Raw genomic sequence first — 22402 nt, 5'->3', positions numbered from 1 at the left:
ATTCACCCCCCACCCCATGTCCCATCTCCACTGGGTGGAGGTCGTCGGCCTGGCTCAACCTGATCTACTTGTCTTCACCATCACACCCGACACTGCTGCCCCCCAAACTCCCAACTCTGCTCTCTCTCACCCAGCCGGATCCCAGAGACAGCACACGCCACACGCAGGTTGGAGGTGGGTTCTTTATACAAAGGTAATCAACACTGTGGTGCCACCAGCAGGCCACCGCGGTTCGCAATGGCCCGCCTCACCACTCCTGGGGCAGAAGGCAATGGGGGGTCCATGGTGGGGGGGTGACACTACATGGGCCCCAGGACTGCTGAGCTAGGAGCTCCTGAAGGGCACACACAGACACACGGACACTAGAACCAAGAGCACCACGCACGAAGACAGGCAGGAAATGCAGAGCTAGAACGAGCCCCTGGCAGCCACGGACCACCCCAGGGTGCTCTTCTCCTAGGCGTTCGGGAGGCGGCGTGGCGGGTGGGAGCCAAGGAGCCCAGCTGGGCCGCTACGGAGCTACGGGACCTAATCACGGAGCGCCTTGCCCGCTGCATCTGTAAAGTGGGGACAATCCAATGCACTTCACAAGCGGTCATGACGACTGCCACAGGGATAGATATCAAAATACTCGACACAGAGCCTGGCACATAGAGGTGTTCGATAAATAATTTTTTGTCAAGAGAATCTTGGCTCCGCTCAGAGAGGACCTTCTTCAGAACGCCAAGATGCAGGACAACTTCCCTAGAAATTCTTTCAGGGGATCAGGACCCTCGAGCACTCCTTGGAGCCTGCAGCCGCCGTCGTGGCCAGCGCCCCAGAATACATAGTGCCAGGGCAGTTGAGGGGGGTGGGGGGCTGGACCCCCAGGGAGGCACCCGCGGAAGCCGGGTAGACGCCGGAGGAGTTGGGGGTTGTGCCAAAATGGTTCTGTACGTAACACAGGCCGGAGGCTGGCTGGTACGGAGGCAGGCTGGGCATGTGGCCAGGAGAGCAAGCCGGCCAGGCAGCTAGTTTCTGGCCACTGGCGTGCTGCATCTGGGCGACAGGGTGGCTCGGGGACAGGTGAGGGTGGCCACTCTGTGTGGGGTAGGAGCCGGGCACGGGGTTCAGCCTGGAACGGAACAAGAGAAGATGGTCACTCCGCCGGCAATGCCCAGGCCCCAGCAGTCACTGGACGTGAGCAAGGCTCGGGTCACTGGACCACTCTGTGTGACAACCTGCTCTGGAGATTTGCTGCAACTAGCTCCAAGCACCAAGCGAGGAGACCGGTTAAGCTCACCCGGTGAGAAAGCATCCCCCGAGAGGGGAGGGCAAACTCACAGTCCCACGGTAAGCCGGGAGGATCAGGGGACACGGCGCTCGTGACTGAGGCCACCTGAGGCATAACTGTTCACAGTAGTTTGTCCCCCGGATGGAGACAGGACCTGTTCGCAGTGGTCACTGTGTCTGTGACCAGCTCGGCGATGCTACCCAAGGAGAACGGGCCAACTTCTGTGGGAGGGAGGGCAAGAGGGCTCGAATGGGGGTAACACAGGGCTTGGGCCCAGGCCTCGTCTGCTGTGAGGTTTCTACCTATGGCTTTGGGAGTGAAGACTCACAGCTCCAAGTCCCGACCGGCATGAACCGATGAGCCAGATGTGTGCAGCTGCCCATTTGAAGATGAAAGAACCAGCACCCTCCCCCCACACCCACCACAGACACGTGTGGCTGGGACCACAAATGGAGACACAGCCTGTGGGTTTTGTCCTCTGAGCCTCTGCACAGAGTTTTAAATATGGAGAACAACCGCCAACACCACTGGTGTTTGTTAGGGGACTGGACTGAATCCACGCACAGTTCAGCTAAAACCTGACTTGACAAATGAGCCGCTTAAGGGGATACGTGGGTGGCTCAGTCAGTTGGGCATCTGACTCTTGGTTTTGACTCAGGTCACAATCTCAGGAGACCCCGGCCAGCTTCATGCTTGGCAGGGAGTCTGTGTGAGGGTCTCTCTCCCTCTGCCTCTCCCCACCCTCTCTAAAATCAGTCAGTCAATCTTACAAACAAAAACCCATCAAATCAGCTGCGTTAAGTACAGGAACAGAGCAGTTAACATTAACATCTCACTTCTTCTGCGACTCTTGAAAACGCAGAGAATCTGGATTACCAGAAGTTCACCAGAAGCTTCTGGGAGGCAAAAGCGTCCAGACCGCTGTGTAAGTGTCAAAGCAGACACGCGTGTTGTGACGCCTGTGTCCCACTGCTGGGCCCGCCGAGACGTCATGCTCTGTTCTGGGGGCCTGGGGCAGGCCAGGATGATGAGGGAGCGTATACCACGCTATGTGAGGGGCACGGAAGGCCCTGAAGGGTCACCACCTCCCTGCCCCAGATCTGTCCGGCACGATGAGAAGGCATCCGACCTGGCATGGACATGTCCCAGGTGCACAGGGCAGCTGCGGCTGTGCGTGGAAGGACTTTCTCATCAAGAGCTGCCTTGGCGATGAGCCTCCAGCCAGGACAGGGGCGTAAGTGGAGGTCAGGGGACCACCCTCAGCTGTCTGAGAGGAGGCTCCTTCACAGGGGGCGAGTTTGTACCCAAGGACCCCTGAAGTCCCCTCTTGAGCCTATGAGAACAATTAAAAGCCTAAAAGCTTCAATACTCCTCTAACTAAATTTCCACAGTCTCCCATGTATTTTGACACCAGGGATCACGTGCCTGAAATTGGGTGCGGGTGTCATTTCTGGTTCTCCCAGTACCTCCAATACCCCAGCCCCTGAGGTCCCCCGCCTTTGAAGTCAAGGTCAAAGGCCCTGAGCTGATCAAGGCTGGGGGTACCTACCTCCTCAAATAAGCTACAAACATCAATTCAGCCAAAATCTTGCACCCGGGCCGGCGTGGAGCGCAGACCCTATCCCACAGCTGGCTGAAGGCAGAAGAGGGCCGCCCGCCAAGCACCTGAACTTCACATGTGTCCCTTCTGTTGCGGGGACCCCGAAGGAAAGAGAGTCTCCTGCGTGGAGAGGTCCCAGCACGGCTGCCCCCAGGGAAGGGCACAAGAGGCCGGCGGTGGGGAACAGCAGAAAGGGGGTGAACAGGACCCGGAAGAAGAGACCCCAGCTGTGGACGGGGCTCTCCTGCCTCTGCGTTACCTCAAGACGCTCCTGTCCTCCTTGGGCCTCCTCTGCGCTAGGACGGACTGAGGCTGCGTGAGCCTGGGCGGCTGGCCTAGCAGCTCCCGCAGTTAGCGAACCTGGACTGCAAGACCTGACACCCGGCCTTCTCTTGCCGGGCGGCCAGGAACACGCCACCCCCCAGCTCCTGCGCGGCCTCACGTCCAAGCTGCCTGGTCGGCTGTGCAGACAGGCGGCTTCTCACCGACGCGCTGTGCCTGGCAGCAACGAGAGCTGGTGACACGCTCGGTGGCGCCTCTCCCTCCCACCGTCTGTCCCACACCACTCGGTGGATACAGGAGCACTTGAGATGCCTTCCCTTTCCCCTTTCGGCTCAGTGCCTACTTCAGATGCAGCCAGGCAGGATCCAGAATGCTTGGGAGACATCTGTGCGAGGACATTCCAGGCCCAGGACCATCCGCACCCTGTTCCCTTTCCCCACGACACTCTACACTCTCTCTACAGGCCCTGGAACAGCTTCAAGAATAAGCACTAAGAGTCCTGCAACTTGGACGCCTGGGTGGCTCAGTGGGTTAAGCCGCTGCCTTCGGCTCAGGTCATGATCTCAGGGTCCTGGGATCGAGCCCCGCATCCAGCTCTCTGCTCAGCGGGGAGCCTGCTTCCCTCTCTCTCTGCCTGCCTCTCTGCCTAGTTGTGCTCTCTCTGTCAAATAAATACATAAAATCTTTAAAAGAGATTTCTGCAACTTACTTCCGGCTGTGGGCTGCCCTTCTTTCGGCCGAAGAGCCCGAGATGTACTTGAACACCGAAATCCTCCTCATGAGGCTGAAGGGGAACTTCTGGTCGAGCTTCAGCGCGACACGCTCGGAGAGGTCGATGGAGTAGCAGTAGGTGAGGCCGTCTGAGGTCGGCGTGTTAAGTAAAACTGAGGCAGCTCACAGGAGGAGGGCGGACGCGTCCCCGTAGCACACACGTTCCCACATTTATCCCACAGGGGGATGAGCACTCACTCTATACTATGCGGACGCGGACGCTCGGGGGAAACCAAAGGTCGCGCTTCTGTCCCCTGCCCCTCAGAGGGAACAAGGCCCAGCAGTCGAGGATGGAGGCGGTCTCGATACCCTCCGCAGGGTACTGACAGTTTCTTGTCAGCTTGTCCCCAGACTGAAGGCACCCTGCCTCGATGCGACCAAGTGAGCCTCAAGTGGGACTCGCTGGCAGTACTTTCCCCACGTGGTCACCACCCCCCGGAAGTGATCTGAGGTCATCCAACCTGTGTCAACCTGCCACCCCTGAGGCGGCCATAAAGACTTTCGTCTTTCTGACGATCGTCAGCTTTCGTCTGTCCGTCCATCCATCTATCCATCCCTTTGACAAACACTTACTGAACACCTGTGATACACCAGGAACTGAGGAATGAGCGCCAGACAAGGAGTAAGTCTTTGGGACAGAGGAAGTGGTGATAAGCCATAGCTTATCTCGGCAACAGCAGGCTGGGGACCCTCACCGAGCGTAGGCAGATCGAGAAGGCTTTCCCCGGGAGGCGAGGTGCGTGCGGAACCCTGCAGTGTGAGCGGCAGCAGCTGGCGGAGGGCAGTGGTGCAGAGAAGGTAAGGAAGCCCCGGGAGCTGTTCCTGGAGGCCGTGATCTCTGCTGGATGCTACTGGCAGTCTGATCAAGATGAGACTGCTGGTGAGACTGGTCCACTCAGTACTGGACATTCGGTGTCCGTGTCCCCAGTCACCGGCCACCAAGTGGCAGCAGCACCTGGCCACTGTGATACCCAAAAATGCCCCCGCACGCTTCTATGGCCTCTCTGGGAGGGCAGTATTATTTCCAAAGACTGATTTCCAGTGACAACCAGGGCTGCGAGGAAGTCCGAAGTTGTCCCGGTTGCTGACTTCGGAATGCTCTTAATAATCAATTCTGTTTCTGACTCTGACTAAGTCCTGGTACCAGACTAGTCCACCCCCCATAGATAACTGTAAGCCAGACACAGTGTTTTACGCAACTGTCTTCACACTTTGGACAGCAAACACTGAACAATACTAAGTAGTCTAATGCATGTGGTACCCTAGAAGGAGAGGAGGAAACAGGATAGGAAAAAAAATCTTGGGGACTTAGTGATGCTAATTTTTTTAGACTAGATGAAAACTCTACATTCAAAGATCCGAGATCCAATGATCAACTCCAAGCAAGGCCAACACAAAGAATATCACCACAAAGGTGTACGATAATTAAATAGCTGAAAACCAGTGATAAAAAATAGTGAAAGGAGTCAGAGAAAAACAACGAATTATGTATGGAAAATAGTAAGAATGATTACTGATGTCTCATCAGAAAATGATACAAACCATTAAGTCATGCAATGACATCTTCAAAAGTGAAGGAAGATCAGAGAAGGCCAGAATTCTGTATTTAGTGAAATAAAGGCATTTTTTAGAACCCAAAGCTGAATTTGTCCCCAGCATACCCGCTGTACAAGAAATGTTAAGTGAGGTTCTTCAGGCAAGTGGAAAATGATACCAGATGGAAACTTGGATCCACACAAAAGAATGAAGAGAATTAGAAGGGGGCCTGGGTGGCTCAGTCAGTTAAGCCTTTGGCGCAGGTCATGATCCCAGGGTCGGCATCGAGCCCTACCTCGGGCTCCCTGCTCAATGGGGAGTCTGCCTCTGCCCCTGCCCCACTCACGCTCACTCTCTCGCTTTCCTTCTCTTCCAAATAAAATCTTAAAAAAATAAAATAAAAATGTTACTTTTTTAAATTAAGAAATACATAATTGACTGTTTAAACAAAAGTAATAGTGATGTACTATGAGGTTTACATGTGATAGCAGCAGAAATAAAACGCAGACACCACCACAAAGGATGGAAAAAAAATGTGTACTGGAACCTCTAGAGCAACCACTAAAAAATAAGACAAAAAGGTATAGTTAATAGCAAATAGAGCAAACCTGTAAGAGCCTATCTTTAAAAAACGAAATACTGAAAGGGCACCTGGGTGGCTCAGTCTGCTACGTGTCCAAGTCTTGGTTACAGCTCAGGTCTGACCTCAGGATCGTGAGATCAAGCCCCGTGTTGGGCTCTGTGCTCAGTGCACAGTCTGCTTGAGTTTCCCTCTCCCTCTGTGCTTCCCCTACTTCAAATAAATAAAAAACATCTTAAAAAAAAATACAACTAGAAAAATACTCAACTGAGTCAGGAAAAGAAGGAAAAAGGAACAAAGAGAAAACAAAGGGCAAGACTTAACCTCAACCACATCAATAATTATACTAAATGTACATGAGCTAAACATCCCATTTAAAAGGCAAAGAAGATCAGATTGGAGAGCTAACTACATGCTGTGTATAAGAAACATGTTTTAAATACAAGGACACAGACATGTGAGAAATACAAAGATGGAACAAGAGATACCACATAAATCCTCATTTTAAGAAAGAAAGCTCGAGTAACTACATAGTAATGTCAGAAAACAAAGACTTTAGAGCAAAGAATATTACCAGAGATTAAAATGGTCCATTTCACAATAATAAAAGGTGAGTTCACTGAGATGACATAATAATCCTAAATGTGTATGCATCCAGTCATAGAACTTCAAAATACTAGACTGAGAAGAATTGAAAGGACAAGACACACAAATCCACAATTTTAGTTGGAGATATCAATAGTCCCCTTTCAGTAACTGACAGAACAAGGGTAACTGTATAGAAGGCTAGAACAGTGTCAACACCTTGACCTAAGTGACATACATTGAACATGACACCCACCAACTGCAGAATGTCCATTCTTTTTTAAGTACACACAGAACATTCACCAAGATATATCAAATGCTGGGCCAGAAAAATCTCAAAAAAAAAGTTCTCTGACCACATGAAAGGAAATTAGAAATCATCAACAAAAGGAAATCTGAAAAATCACCTAAAACTGAGAAATTAAGAAACTCATTTGTAAATAACCCTTGGATCAAAGAAATCCCAAGGAAACTCGGAAAATACTTCTACGTCAACATAAAAATATAACATCCAAATGTGTGGGATGCAGCCAGAGTGGTGTGTACAGGGGAGTTCATAGCTTTAGATTTCTTATTAGAAAAAAAAGGTACAAAATTAACAAAATAAAAATTTTAGAACAAGATAAACAAACTATGTGATCAATGTGTATTTACACACTGCCTACCCTGATAGCTTACAGAATCACAGATTAAAAGAGATTTTGGGAACGTACCTTATTCAACCTCCAACACTACCAATTCTGGTATTTAAAAAAAGGAACCTGGGTGCCTGGGTGGCTCAGTGGGTTAAGCCGCTGCCTTCGGCTCAGGTCATGATCCCAGGGACCAGGGATCGAGCCCCGCATCGGGCTCTCTCTGTTCAGCAGGGAGTCTGCTTCCTCCTCTCTCTCTCTCTCTGCCTGCCTCTCTGCCTACTTGTGATCTCTGTCTGTCAAATAAATAAATAAAATCTTAAAAAAATAATAAAAATAAAAAAATAAAATAAGGAACCCACATTAGGGCTCCTGGCTGGCTCAGTCAATAGAGTGTGTGACTCTTGATCTCGGGCTTGTGAGTTCAAGCCTCATGCTGGGTGTAGAGATTACTTAAAAACATTTTTTTGTGGGGGGCGCCTGGGTGGCTCAGTGGGTTAAGCCTCTGCCTTCAGCTCGGGTCATGATCCCAGGGTCCTGGGATCGAGCCCCACTTCAGGCTCTCTGCTCTTTGGGGAGCCTGCTTCCCCCTTTCTCTCTGCCTGCCTCTCTGCCTACTTGTGATCTCTGTCTGCCAAATAAATAAAAAATATAAAAAAAAAATTTGTTTTTTAATATCATAAAGAGGAGTGCCTGGGTGGCTCATTCAGTTAAGTGTCCGACTCCTGATTTCTGCTCAGGTCAGGGTCTCAGGGTCGTGGGACTGGGCCCCACGTTGGGCTCAGTGCTCAGTGCAGAGTCTGCTCGTCCCTCTCCCTCTGCCCCTCCCCCCACCCTTCTTCTCCCTCTCTAAAAAAAAATAAATAAAATCTTAAAAAAAAAAAAAAAAAAACACCAACTTTAGAACTCCAACCTCCAACCTCCCCTGCCACTCGCCGCCAGCCGTCACTGCCAGAATACTTACACAAGGGATGTTGTTTAGCTTCAGTTTCTAATCACCCATAAAAGCCTATCTCTAAAAAAATTCTTTTCTGACAGACTGAATCAAACCAAGCCAAAGCAAACAAACCCGCCTCCTCTTCCCTTCCTGGTAGATCTCCAGCTCATGGGTCTTTCAGATTCTTTCAGTGAAGCTTCTTACCATAATTAGCCAAATGTAGGTTTACACTTCAGTTACGAGGGGAAAAAAACCCCAAATCAGAGTATTTCAAAGTGGCAGTGCTAAGCTGGGGTGAGGAGATAGCTACCTATGTTGATGGTTTTCCAGTTGGGGAAATTCTGGCCTAGAGGGGAAGTGACCCACCCAAGACCACGTGGTTTTCAAAGCTGAAGCTCGAATCTAGATTACCTACATCTGAGCCCACGGTTCTAGCTCCGAACCCCCAGACCCTCCACCCTGGTTCACTCTTTGGCATGTCACCACCCTCCAGTTCCCTTCTGGAAAGGATACACGTTAGCCCAATTCCGAGTCCACAGACATTACTGAGGAATGAGGTCTGGGGAATGAGCCAGGAGGCGCACAGGAGCAGCCACGGCACTAGCATCGAGGGCACAACCACGCCGAAGACCAGGGCCCTTCTCATCCGAGAGCGGACAGAGTTGACTCCCAGCATGGCAAAAGCCACGGGGGTGAAACCTCTGGCATCTTCCACCTCCCCCAGCTTCGACAGCGACGACACAGCTTCAAACGACAGGAAGATGATGGCGGAGAAGATGGCGAAGATCACGGTGAAGAAGCAGTGGCGGACGGTGCCCACGGTTCTCTCGAAATTGCCAGCAAAGCGCCAGATGACAATAGCGCCGCAGAGCAGGGAGACCGGGTTCTCATAGACGAAGATGTATGTCACCAGCCTGTAAACTGCAGGGGGAGGAGGGTTAGAGGCCTGGCAGCAGAGGGGCTCTAAGGAGGGCGAGCCAGGTTACAACCCACCTCGGAAAGGGGGCGTAGCTGGCTGTCGGTGCCGCGGAAAATCAGCCAGGAGCCACGACAGGCGGGGGTGGGGGAGGCAACAGTGGAGGACCCAAGACTCAAAAGCAGAGCTGTGAACATCCAATCCTTGCTCTTTCCCGGACCTGGAGCAAGTCCGTGACTGGCTTCCACGTGGGGGGAAAGAAATAGAACCCTTTTTAGCATGGGATCGTGTTTGAATTGGTAATGTGCTTTAGAATCCCTTTTTTTTTTTTTAAAGGTTTGCATACTGACCTATCTCACCGGGCAGTTTGAGGATTAATTAATTGTAACAGCTTCAGGGGTGGACTGAGTGGGTGTCACTTAACACTCTTTGTGCCAGTCTCCTCGGCTGTAATCCTGACCTCTCCTTCCATAGGGGCTGTTCAGAGGAAGAAAAAAGGGACCATGAATTATTTTGTACCTAAAAAGACCGTAAAACTACCACTAAGAAAATAGAGAACGCAGACGTCTTTCTTGAACGCGCTTATCCGATCTTACAGGTACAGCGGGGCCTGAGACGCAGTACAACTGCCAAGAAACTCACTCGTGTCTCTCTCTTATGTCCCCGCAGGCCAAAATGCTAAAATGGAGGAGGTGACTGGTGATGTCGCAGTAATATTGAACCTTGGGGGTGGAAAGGCTAAGCCATGGCATCTTGGCTCGGTCACGTCCAGGCTGGCGGAGGGTTCAGTCCAGTCACGGGCCTGTCAGCGTTAGTGTCTTCATTGTCAAATAACAGGATCACAGCAGAGGCCTTGGAAGGTCTCTTACATGTCCAATACTCCCACGCCCATGAACCCCACAGTCAGAGAAGCTGTGAACTAAAGCGGGGAGAGGGGAGCTCAGTTGACGCATTTTGTGTTTGTTTAGGGGGGTATGCTCTGCGTATCTACGTTGGGGAGAACGGTCTGAGCAGGGAGGCAGGCTACGAACTACCTCGGCCTTCTCCATAAGGCTGCACCATCTCGAGTACTTGAGAAATCATTCCAATTACAAAGTGAAATCCCAAAGCATGAATGTGAAGATTCTAGAAGCAACTCTATAGGGCTTGGGTATTCGACACCCCCAAGGCTCCAGTTCCAAAACATCACACAGTAAGCAAAGCAAAGCAAAACAAAACAAAACAAAACCTGTTGCCGTCTCAATTGCCTGACTTGATAGCTCTGCGACTCCCCCGCATTAAAGCCTGTTTTCACCCAAATGCTGGCGAATAATAAAGCCTACTACGTCACTGGGATGGACATTAATGCTCCTGAGTGTGCTTTGCGAAATAACAAAAGGGATACAGCTTTCCCATTTTCCTCCCCAGAAATGAAGGGGGGAAGAGACAGAGCCCAGGGATGTCTCTCGCGGGCGGGTGTTTCTCCTGAATCGATCTGCAAAATTTCTCAGCCGCAGATTACACAAACACCTGTTTCCCAAGGCACAAGACGTCTCCTCGTTGGGGAGTTGGGAATGGGAGTCAGGGTTCAGATGCACACTTGAGAGGAAGCAGAAGACGTTCTAAACCCCAAAAGAGGCCGGGACGCTTCCAGGGGTGGCCACAGACGATGCTCAAGCGTGTCGACGAAGGAGAGAAACACGGTTCCCGGGGTGCGGGGCAGGGCGGTGGGGGTGGGGGTCAGGCCCCCCAGCAGACGTCGGTGTGCATGTGACCGGGAGCGGGGGCAGACGAACCCTTCTCGGGGAGCGAGCATGGGCGAACGAAGCGAACGGACGCGGGGCCTCCACCAGGGCTGTGGCGCGGGAAAGGGGGGGCGATTTCGGGCAGGGGAGGACCTCAGCGACGACGGGGGCGCGACTCCGGAGGGACAAAGCCGCGGGACGCGAGGCCGGCCCTCCCGGCGGGGAGGACGATGGCGCGGGCGGCGTGGCTGGCGGTGAGGCCCGACGGCGCGGGCGCGGGGAGGCCGGAGCCCGGAGCCCGGGGCCTGGCGAGCTGCGGGGAAGCGGGGGGCGCCCCGCGGCCCGGCCCGCCCCTGCTCACCTTGCCAGTTGCGCAGGGCCTCGGAGCGCAGCGAGAGCCCCGACGGCGCCAGGGGAGGCTGCAGCAGGAACACGCGGGGCCCGGACACCAGCAGCGAGAGCAGCGCGGTGAAGAAGGTGGCGGACGGCACCTCGGGACAAAAGGACCAGCTCCGGTACCCGGGCTCCGAGGCCGCCATGGCCGCCGTCGCTCCCGCGCCCCTTCTCGGCGCCGGCGGCTCCTCGGCTCCTTCCGCCTCCCTGCGGCTGTCTCCCCTGGCAACAGCGGCGGAGGCGGCCGGAAGCCCCGCCTCCCCGAAGCCCCGAAGCCCCGCCCCGCGCCGAGCCGCCCAATCCAGTCGCGCAAGGCCACGGGGAGTCGGAACAGCGCCCTCTGGCGTGCAAAGGGCTGGGACCTCGCGCAGGTGCCGGGGCCGCGTCCGCTTGCGGGGCGCGGGTTTGGATCTCGTGGGCTCCGCTCCAGACGCCGAAAGATTACGGTGTTGCAGTTTACAGAACTCTTTCACACGCACGCGCACGCACTGCCTTATTTGTGCTTATGCCCATTCCACCGATGAGGAAGCTGAGGTCTGGGGAGGGCCCTGGGTAATTCAGTTGAATGGCAAAGGCAGATTTCGAACTCAGGTCCTGCCTCTGCTAGGGCCTGGAATTGGCCGGGAGTACAGCCGAGGCAGGCTTCGTGGCTGGATTGGAGAGGAGCGGGCAGATGAGGGCGAAGCGTAGAACGTAATGGAAGGGAACCTGAGATTCTTTCCATCCTCTATGTGCAGTGCTAAAATATAACTATGATTTTTCAGATGTTAATATAAAGCAACGGGACACGTTTAATCGAACACTGGGTGTTTCTAAACTCGTGCTGCTCATGGTGCAGCGGTGGGCATAAAAATTAATTGAGGTTTATCTCTCCAGAAACAGGAAGCAAAAATATGAATCAGGGGTGTGGCAGAGCTGGTAAAATCAGCAAATGGGAACTTGGGTTGCTGGAACCAGGCGCAGGCCCTGAAAGAGGAAGGGGGTGCTGGTCCCGGCTCCTCGGTGCCAGTCCCGCAGCTCCAGGAGCTCTGGGACTACTTCTAGACACACACTCTGGAAAAGGATGTAGAAAATTAGAGTTAGGGCACCTGGGTGACTCAGTGGGTTAAGCATCTGCCTTCAGCTCAAGTCGTGATCCCAGCGTCCCCATATCAACTCCTGCCTCTGGTTCAGCAGAGAGCTTGCTTCTCCCTCTGCCTGTGGCTCCCCCTGCTTGTAATTTCTCTCTCTCTGACAAATAAATAAATACAATCTTAAACAAGAAGAAAGATAGATAGATAGAAAGAAAGAAAGAAAAAGTTTTCTTTAACAAAAGGAGCCCAGATTGGGAAGGAAGGGGGAGGGAGGACTTCAAATCATATCTGATAACGAACAATTAATTAAAGGAACCAGAGAGACGTCTCTGGAGAAGCTTCAGGGGTCCTGAACGCTGCCTGGGAACTATGTCAAGAGTTGTCCCTAAGGTGAGGGAGTAGATTTATTCTGTGCCACTCCAGAGGAGAGCACTGAGACAGAAAGGTAGAAAAGACAGAGAGACCATGTGACATAAGGAAGACCTTTATGACGGTTTGGGTTGTCCCTCTACGGACTACGCTGCCTTGCTAAGTAGTGAGCTCCCCGTCACTAGCAGTGTGCAAGCAGAGGCCATGTGATGACTTGGTGAGAATATTGAAGATATGCAAGCATCAGGTTGGACGTGGAAGTAAATGGCTTTTAAAATCCCTTTGGATACTCCAGTTCTAAGTCTGCGTAAACAAACACAAACACATATGGAGGGCTGATACATTTGCTACTTACCAGGGGGTCCAGGATAATTGCATTTGGTCCCCTGATAGAATGAGAATTGTAGGGATTTCACACATCCTATAGTCAAGGGAGCCTCCAACAGTCTATCTCTCTGACTCTGCCTCCTTCTCGTTTTTCTTCCAATTATCTCTCCAGAAAACCCCAAGACCTCTTAAGCTTGGGGGACAGAAAACTGGAATGAGCAAAGCAGAGCCTTCATTAGCAGCAGGCTCGAGAATGGGGCACCGAGGGACTGTGAATCGTTTCTGTTCTATCCATTTTGCCCTTGGTCTGCTAAGAGACTTCTAGGCCTCCAACGTGCTACCCAGGGACGCCTCTGTCTCTGGTTCCACCAAGTATCCTCTGCCCTCCTGGAGAGTGTCTGGCTCTTCAGGTGCCAGACTTTCAGGCTTTGGGACAGAAAACACACACATCAGTGTGGATGTTTTCAGATCAAATCCACGAGCAAATGCTGTTGGCTCTGCCTCTCACTCCCTATCTGGCTTCATGGGTGTTTTGAGGTTTTTTGGTTTGTTTGTTTTTTAAGATTTATTTATTTATTTATTGTAGAGAGAGAGCAAGAGCAAGTGCAGGGGGCAGGGGAGGGGAGAAGGGGGTAAGGAGCCGAGGGAGAGAATCTTCAAGCAGACTCCCTGGAGAGCTTGGAGCCTGATGTAGGGCTTGATCGTATGACCGGTTAGATCCCTATATGAGCCAAAACAAAGAGTCAGATGCTTAACTAACTGAGCCACCCAGGCGACCCTGGGGATGGTTTTTTAAAAAGTAAATCAGGGGTGCCTGCTTGGCTCAGTTGGTTAAGCTGCGACCTTCAGCTCAGGTTGCAATCCCCAGGTCCTGGGATCGAGCCCTGCGTGGGGCTCCCTGCTCAGCAGAAAGTCTGCTTAAAAAATAATAATAATAATAAAGTAAATCATGGGACACTTGGGTGGCTCAGTCGGTTAAGCATCTGCCTTCCGCTCAGGTCACGATCCTAGGGTCCTGGGATTGAGCCTCGCATCGGGCTCCCTGCTCACTGGGGAGTCTGCTTCTCCCTTTCCTTCTCTGTGTGCTCCCCCCAAATAAATAAGTAAATCTTAAAGAGAAAAAAACAACTCAGAAGAGCCAAGGTGCACCCCATGTGTCCTGTTCGCTGAGAATCTTCCTCTGTCCCTCTTTTACCAGCTTATTTCCCCTGGGGGAGACAGAATAACGGCCCCCCACAGGTGTCCATGTCCTAATCCCCAAATCCCATGTAAATGTTACCCTATGTAGCAAAAGGGACTTTGCCAATGTGCTTAAATTAGGAATCTTGGGATTATCCTGAGCCGATGGAATCATGAGGGTCCTTTTAAGGAGGCAGGAGGGACAGAGGGAGAGAGGCAGTATGAGGACAGAAACAGGGTCGAAGCTTTGTGCTTTGAAGACTAAGGCAGGGGCTGCTAGCCAAGGAATGAGGCGATCTCTAGAAGCAGGAAAACGGACCCCCCCCCAGTCTCCAGGAAGAACGCAGCTCTGCCAACACCCTGATTTTAGTCCCATAAATCCAGTTCGAACTTTGAACCCCAGAAGCATTAAGATTATCAATTTGTGGGGTTTCCTTCCAATTTCAAAATCGTGGCAAAAATACACACATTTACCCTCTTAATCATTTTTAAGTGCATAGTTCAGTGGCGGTAAGTACATTCGCCCTTAGGAGACTGTGAGGTCTGCGACAGCAGACACCTGCTCTGGAGCCCAGGACGCAGTCGGTGCTCAGAAATACTTGGTGGTCCCTCCTCGACGCAGCTGATGTCTTTGCACGGGCAAGAGAAGGTTGTTTGAGGAGCTGGAAACGAGCACCCCCGATGCCTCGCTTGGCACAGCTAAGACAGCTCTGCGACCAGTGCTAACCACCCATCTTGGTAGGTTGGGGTGCTCCTGGATTTGCACCCCCACCCTGATCCCAGGGCATGTCTGCAGAAGGCACAGAATGACTCCAACGCCCCACCCCCCCGGGCCTAGGGATGGGGTGGGGGGCTGCGCCATGGGTGTGGGACATTAGGTCTGGGGCGGGTGTCCCCAAGGGGTCCCAGCCTCTCGGCCCCAGCGCACCGAGCAGCGCGGCTCCTTGTCAGCCAGCGCTGGACTCCTTGACCCCGCAGCTGTGGGAGGATGGCAGCAGAGCAGAACGACAAGGCCTGCCAGATCCCCCTTTCCAGCTTCATTCAGTGGTCGTGGAACCTCCAAGCCACGTCCTTACTGCCCCCTGGTGGACAGCTCGGTGCAGGGCGGGGGAAAGGCCCCGTCCCAGGGCAGAATACTGCCCTCTGCTGGCCCTCTCTGGAAGCGGCTCACATCCAGACGGATAGTTTAATCTTGGGGGTCTGGAGGTAGGGGGCGACCGCTGAGTAGCTCCCTTAGGTCCCAAATCCTGGATGGCGACACTCCACGGCAAGATAACTGCGGCTTCCCACAGCATTCATTTACCACACTATCTCTCTCCAGTTCTCCTGTTCCACACTCCCAGAATGGGGACATCCAGCAGTAAGCCAGGTGCCTAAACTCACGGCCCCCCACAAAGGATGGAAGGCTAGGGCCCTCTCTTCTGATGGCAGCCCGGCTTCCACAGGGATCCTCAAGATCTACCCCCTTGGGATGCCTGGGTGGCTCAGTTGGTTAAGCAGCTGCCTTCAGCTCAGGTCATGATCCCAGAGTCGTGGGATCGAGTCCCATATCGGGCTCCTTGCTCAGCAGGGAGCCTGCTTCTCCCTCTGCCTCTGCCTGCCATTCTGTATGCCTGTGCTCGCTCTCCGCCCCCCCCACAATAAATAAATAAAATCTTAAAAAAAAAAAAAATCTAGCCCTTGCACTTGGCTTCAATGCGTCATGGAAAGTGAGGTAGGCGGGAGCCAGAGAGAAGCTCTCCTGGGCTATGTTGTGGGCTGACTGTTTTAGGCACAGCCGGAAGTGTAAGGGGTTAAGCGAGGGGAGTCATGACCCAGTCATGTTTTAGAAAGTATGGGGAAATGAGCACGGTCAACATTGCTGAGAGGATTGAAAATTGGTACAATTTCTGTGGAAGGAAGTTTTGCAATGTCTTTCAAAATGACTAACACGTCGTATAGCTTTGAGCCAACAACTCCGTCTCTAGGATTTTAAGCTACAGATGTACTTGCCTATTTGGAAAATGTCTTATACAAACCGCCGGTCATTGTGGTGTTGACTGCAATAATAAAACGACAGCGATGTCTGTCACTGCAGGAACGATTAGTATAGTCTGTCCCTTCAAAGGAAGACCCGGTCATAAAAAACCTACAAAATCAGACAAAAAGCAATAGCGAGGAAGCTATATCTCAATATGGAATGTTATCTAAAAGATTTTGCTGAGTGGGAAAAGCAAGGTTAATAACAGTGGATATAGTGCACTACCATAAACATATAGATGTGGGAGAGATAAACATTCATTTTTTAATGCTAAATGACCATTGCAGTTTCACACTCCCCGGGGTCAATGGGGACCCCTAGTGAGACTGCATTATACCCTGGTTTCCCTCCACTGTCCACGTCCTTCCGTTCCCCTGCTGACCCCGAGAGTGCTCCCGCAATAAATTCTAACCTCCATCTCAGGGCGTGCTTCTGGGAAAGCACAAATTTAATTTTACTGGAAGTCACCGGTTTTCCAAAGTGGTCCGCTATTTTATACTCCAACCAACAGTAAATAAAATTTCAGTTGCTTCCTGTCTTTGTCAATACAGTTGTGTGTTCTTTTCGGTTTTACTTGGTCTTTCCATGATGGCTGAGCACTTTCTCAAGAACTTGTTGGCCAAAAAGAGGAAAAGAGATAACTCTGGCTGCTGTGTGGAAGGGGCATGAGTAGAAAGAGGTGGTCCCGTCAGTACCTAGTACAGGGTCCCAGATAGAGATGATGATGGCCGGATACACATCATCGCTGCAGAGATGGAGAGGACGCCTGGGTGGCTCAGTTGGTTAAGCGTCTGCCTTCGGCTCAGGTCATGATCCCAGGGTCCTGTCCCTCTCCCTCTGCTGCTCCCTCTGATTGAGCGCTCTCTCTCTCTCTCAATTAAATAAAATCTTTTTTAAAAATTAGAAAAAAGTAAAAATAAAATAAACTAAACATAAATCAGAGATGGAGAGCCTATGAGATGGCTGATGGAGTGGGTATGCAGGGTAAGGAAAAGAGAGAAATCAAGAGGGGACTCCTTCAAGGTGCCCCTTACAGATCTGGGAACAAGAAAGGGGAGAACAACTTTAGGGGAGTGTAGAAATCAGTTGGAAGGAGAGAAGGATTGGGACAGCTCGAAAGGGCAGGGAAGGCATTGGAGGCAGGGGAACAGGATGAATGGAGAATGAGTCTGAACAAAGTTGTAGAATCAAAATAGTGTGGTACTGGCCTCGGGACAGGCATATGGACCAATGGGATAGAACAGAGAGCCCAGAAATAAACCCTCACATCCACATGCAAAAGAGTGAATTCAGATCCTTTTCTTGTACAAAAAGAACAGAAACAAAATTTAATTCAAAATGGATCAAAACCTTCAAACTCTAAAACTCCTAGAAGAAAAAAACGGGGCGGGGGGGGGGAATCTTTATGACATTCAGTTTGGCAGTGATTTCTTGGATAGGACACCAAGGGAGCAGGCAATAAGGGAAAAAAGAGATACCTCGAACTTCGTCAAAATTAAAAACCTTGCCTGCATCGAAGGACACGATTAAGAGAATGAAAAGACAACCCACAGAATGAAAATATAGGTGATGAAATATAGGTGTAATGAAAATGATGTGATGTAGAAAGAGGTGATGAAAATATAGGTGTAAATCTTTGGGACCTTTGATGAGATACCAGTTTCTTAGTTGTTGTTGTTGTTTTTTAAGATTTTATTTATTTATTTGACAGAGATCACAAGTAGGCAGAGAGGCAGATAGAGAGAGGGGGAGGAGGAAGCAGGCTCCCTGCTGAGCTCGATCCCAAGACCTTGAGATCATGACCTGAGCTAAAGGCAGAGGCTTAACCCTCTGAGTCACCCAGGCTCCCCTAAATCATATATTTGAAAAGGGTCTGGTATCCAGACCATGTAAAGAACTCTCGTAACTCAACCATAAAAAGGCAACTCCATTAAAAACTCGGGCAAGGGATGTGAACGAACATTTCTGCAGAGGAGACAGACAAACACCAATAAATACACGCTCGACCTCATTCATCCCTTGGGAAATGCAAATCACAACTGAATTGAGAGACCTCTCCAGACTCAGTAGGATTTCTGTACTGAAAGAAAGAAGGAAAGAGAGAGACAGAGAGAGAGAGAGAGAAAGCATGGGAGGGAGGGATGAGGGGAATGTAAAATGGTGCCGTTACTGTAACACAGTGACAGTTTTTTCAAACAGAATTACCAAATGGCTCCGCAATTTGAATCCCACACACATACCCAAGGGAATTGAAGGCAGGTGTTCAAACAAAAGTGTACACAGCAATGGGCATATCAGCATTAATCATAATCAGCTTCCAAGTGGAAACAGCCCGACTGTCCGTCAACGGACGCGTGGCCAGATAACACGTGATATATACATACAGAGATGTACTTGGCCCTAAAAAGGAATGAAGGACTAATGCTGAAACACAGATGAATCTTGAAAACGTTAAGTGAGGAAACCAGTCTGAAAGGAGCACAGATTGGGAAATGTCCAGTGTAGGCAAATCCACAGAGACAGAAAACACACTGGTGGTCGCCACGGTGTGGGGGAGAGGGGGGAAAAGGGAAACAGGGCGTGAGCGCTAGTGGGTATGGTGTCTTTTGGGGGAGTGATAAAAATGTCCTAGGATTAATGGTGATGGTTGCCTAGATTTTTTTTTAAGATTTTATTTATTTGACAGAGAGAGATCACAAGTAGGCAGAGAGGCAGGCAGAGAGAGAGGAGGAAGCAGGCTCCATGCTGAGCAGAGAGCCCGATGCGGGACTCCATCCCAGGACCCTGAGATCATGACCTGAGCTGAAGGCAGAGGCTTAACCCACTGAGCCACCCAGGCGCCCCTGCCTAGCTTTTTTTTTTTTGAGAGGGAGAAAACATGTGTGCATGCAGGCACATGGCAGGAGGGACAGAGGAAGGGGGAGAGAGAGAATCTTAAGCAGGCTCCGTGCCCAGCGCCATCTCACAGCCCTGAGATCATGACCTGAGCTGAAATCAAGAGTTGGACACTTTACTGACTGAGTCACCCAGCACCCCTGGCCCTTTTTGCAGAGTGCACAACTTTTTGAATATACTAAAACCTACAGAATCTGTACACTTAATAATGGTGGATTTTATGGTAGGTGAATCAATCTCCACAAAAAAAAATGTGTGCAGAGAAATATAAATGTAAGAATAAATGAAAAACATGGTATTAGAGGCAAGATGGTGGAGGAGTAGGAGACTGAGATGACATCAGGTAGCAGGAGTTCAGCTGGACAGTTATCAAACCATCCCGGACACCGACAAACCCAACAGCAGATGGAAGAGCAGAGCAGCAATTCTAGGAACAGAAAAGCGACCCGGGTCGCACGGAAAAGTGAACCAGAAGCGACAGGAGGACAGACCCCGGCCAGCGAGGGAGCCGGAGCACAGAACCCCACCCTGTAGAGTCGCTCCAAGGAGAGACGTCGCTGCAGAGGCGGAGCGGGGGCGGGGCCCTCGCGGGGACAGCGCGGTCTCAGGTCCCGCGGGGTCACAGAAGGACCGGGGTGTCTGAGGGTGGCAGAGCTTGCGGGTATCCAATGGGGACGCCAGCGCAGAGATGGGGCTGAGGAGGGGCTCTCAGCTCGGGGTCACCTTAACCCGTGACCCAAGGCACAGCTGGGCCATGGCTGTCGGCGCAGGGACCCCACACGCGGCGGATCCGGGAACACTCACCGTCCTTCTCCGGGAGGAGCCTGCGGGAGTGCGCGGCGGGAAGCTGCGGGTGCGCGGACTCCAGACGGGGCCGCGCCGGAGAAGGGGACCCGCAGTCACAGGCCTGTGATAAAGGGGAGCTCGGAGCGTGGCGGAGACCAGGGACACGGGAGGGACCGTTGGCTTTTCTCCCGGGGGCGTGCTGGAGAGTGGGGCCCCAGCTCTCCGCCCCTCCAGGCTGGGGACTAGGAGGCCGCCATCTTCATTCCCGCGCTACGGAGCTCTACGGAAAGCGCTCAGGGAACAAAAGCTCCGAGCGCGAACCCGAGCAGATGACTTAGCCCAGCACCTGGCAAGGGCGATGCAATTCCGCTTCCCGCAGAGACATTTCAGAATCACGGCAACAGGCCCCCCGCCAAAAGATCAGCAAGAACATCCAGCCAAGATCAAGCTCACTGATCAAGGAGAACTGTGGAAGTCCAGAGGAAGGGAAAGCAAAGTATGGATTTCATGGCTTTTCCCCATGATTCTTGCAAATAAATAAATAATACATAAATTTTTTATTTTTTTTCTTATTCTATTTTTAAAATCTTGCCTCTTCCCTCTTTTAACCTTTTTAAAATAGTTCATCTCAACAATACCTTTCTAAAAAAAACTTTTAAAGACTTCATTGTTATAGGCATATTTTATCCCTTCATTGTATTTAACCTTATTTTTTTAATGCATATAGGGTTGTTTTTTTTTTCTAAAAAAATTTGGGATTCAATTTCTTCTAATAGGTCAAAATATACCCTAAATCAGGGTGACTGGGTGGTTCAGTGGGTTAAAGCCTCTGCCTTCAGCTCAGGTCCTGATCCCAGGGTCTTGCTCAGCAGGGAACCTGCTCGCCCCCACCCCTCTCTCTCTGCCTACTTGTGATCTCTGTCTGTCAAATAAATAAATAAAATCTTTTAAAATATATACCCTAAATCTAGCATATGGCTTTGTTCTAGTCTCCAGTCTGAGCGCATTCTCTCTCTCTCTTTTTTTTAAAGATTTGACACAGAGAGTGATCACAAGTAGGCAGAGAGGCAGGCAGAGAGAGAGAGAAGCAAGCTCCCTATTAAGCAGGGAGCCTGATGCGGGACTCGATCCCAGGACCCTGAGATCATGACCTGAGCCAAAGACAGAGGCTTAATCCACTGAGCCACTCAGATGCCCTTCTCTTCTCCTTTTTTTTTTCCAACCAACTTACCTTATCAATTCATTTTTTAGATTTTTAAAAAAATTTTCCTCTTTACAGTCATATTCCATCCCTTCATCGTGTTTACCCTTATTTTTGTACACACACACACACAGATATATACACACACACCCAGTTTTCAGTCTCTTCTGATTTGGTTAGTGTACATTTTTCTGGGGTCTTTGCCACCGTTTTAGTATTTTATTCTCTTATTCATATATTCTTATCTGGATAAAATTACAAGGTGGAAATACCACAGAAATAAGAATAAAAGACAGTACTGATGGCTGGTGGACCTAATCAATATGGACATTGATAATATGTCAGAACTAGAGTTCAGAAAGACAATTCTCAAGGTGCTAGCTGGCCTCAAAAAAGGCATGGAAGATATTAGAGAAATCCTTTCTGGAGAAATAAAAAAAAACTAAAATCTAACCAATTTGAAATTATAAAAGCTATTAATGAGGTGCAATAAGAAACGGAGGCTCTTACTGCTAGGATAAATGAGGCAGAAGAGAGAATTAGTGATATAGAAGATCAAATGATGGAGAGTAAAGAAGGTGAGAAAAAGAGAGACAAACAACTACTGGCCCACGAGGGGAGAATTTGATAGATAAGTGATACCATAAGATGAAACAATATTATAATAATTGGGATTCCAGAAGAAGAAGAAAGAGAAAGAGGGGCAGAAGTTATATTGGAGTGAATTATAGTAGAGAATTTTCCTAATATGGCAAAGGGAAAAAGCATCATGTTCAGGAGGCACAGAGAATCCCCCTCAAAATCAGTTAAAATAGGTCCACACCCCCTCATCTAAGAGTAAAACTTAAAAGTCTTAGTGACAAAGAGAAAATCCTTAGGACAAGAATTCTGTTACATACAAATGTAGAAATATTAGACTGGCAGCAGACTTATCTAGAGAGCTGGCAGGCCAGAAAGGACTGACAAGATATATTCAGAGCACTAAATGAGAAAAATATGCAGCCAAGAATACTATATCCAGCTAGGCTGTCATTGAAAATAGGAGAGATAAAAAGCTTCCAGGACAAACAAAAACTAAAAGAATTTGCAAACACCAAACCAGCCCTACAGGAAATATTGAAAGGGGTCCTCTAAGCAAAGAGAGAGCCTAAAAGTAGTAGACCAGAAAGGAACAGAGACAATATACAGTAACAGTCACCTTACAGGCAATACAATGGCACTAAATTCATATCTTTCCATAGTTAACCTGAATGTAAATGGGCTAAATGCCCCAACCAAAAGACACGGTATCAGAATGGATAAAAAACCAAAACCCATCAATAT

At 50.4% G+C, this 22402-nt stretch overlaps 1 protein-coding gene across 4 annotated transcripts; it reads right to left on the bottom strand.

Annotated features, from left to right (window-relative positions):
* Positions 1-168: 168 nt before the first annotated feature.
* On the bottom strand, positions 169-20123 carry RHBDD2 (rhomboid domain containing 2). 4 transcript variants are annotated; one of them, XM_013061042.2, is made up of 5 exons: positions 19897-20123; positions 9463-9589; positions 8710-9117; positions 3865-4015; positions 169-1114 (listed from the first exon to the last, which is right to left on the bottom strand). In XM_013061042.2, the coding sequence occupies exons 3-5, from the start codon at positions 8870-8872 to the stop codon at positions 757-759; spliced, it is 672 nt and encodes a 223-aa protein (XP_012916496.1). In that variant the 5' UTR covers positions 8873-9117; positions 9463-9589; positions 19897-20123; the 3' UTR covers positions 169-756. The 4 variants fall into 4 exon arrangements, with proteins under 4 accessions (XP_012916496.1, XP_044930909.1, XP_044930908.1 ...); XM_045074974.1 differs by lacking the exon at positions 19897-20123 and adding an exon at positions 11198-11336; XM_045074973.1 differs by lacking the exons at positions 9463-9589; positions 19897-20123 and adding an exon at positions 11198-11469.
* Positions 20124-22402: the final 2279 nt, after the last annotated feature.

This window comes from Mustela putorius, unplaced genomic scaffold, assembly GCF_011764305.1.
Source record: "Mustela putorius furo isolate JIRA1106 unplaced genomic scaffold, ASM1176430v1.1 tig00000139_pilon_pilon_pilon, whole genome shotgun sequence".
Lineage (NCBI taxonomy): Eukaryota > Metazoa > Chordata > Mammalia > Carnivora > Mustelidae > Mustela > Mustela putorius.
This window is presented reverse-complemented; position numbering and strand designations above follow the sequence as displayed.

Coding starts and splice junctions, on each gene's coding strand:
- RHBDD2 (XM_045074973.1), bottom strand. CDS start 11,375: ATGGCGGCCTCGGAGCCCGGGTACCGGAGCTGGTCCTTTTGTCCCGAG. Junction 9,118..11,197: donor GGCCCTGCGCAACTGGCAAG/GTGAGCAGGGGC, acceptor CTCCCCCTGCAG/TTTACAGGCTGGTGACATAC. Junction 4,016..8,709: donor ACTCGGAATTGGGCTAACGT/GTATCCTTTCCA, acceptor CGCCGACCTCAG/ACGGCCTCACCTACTGCTAC.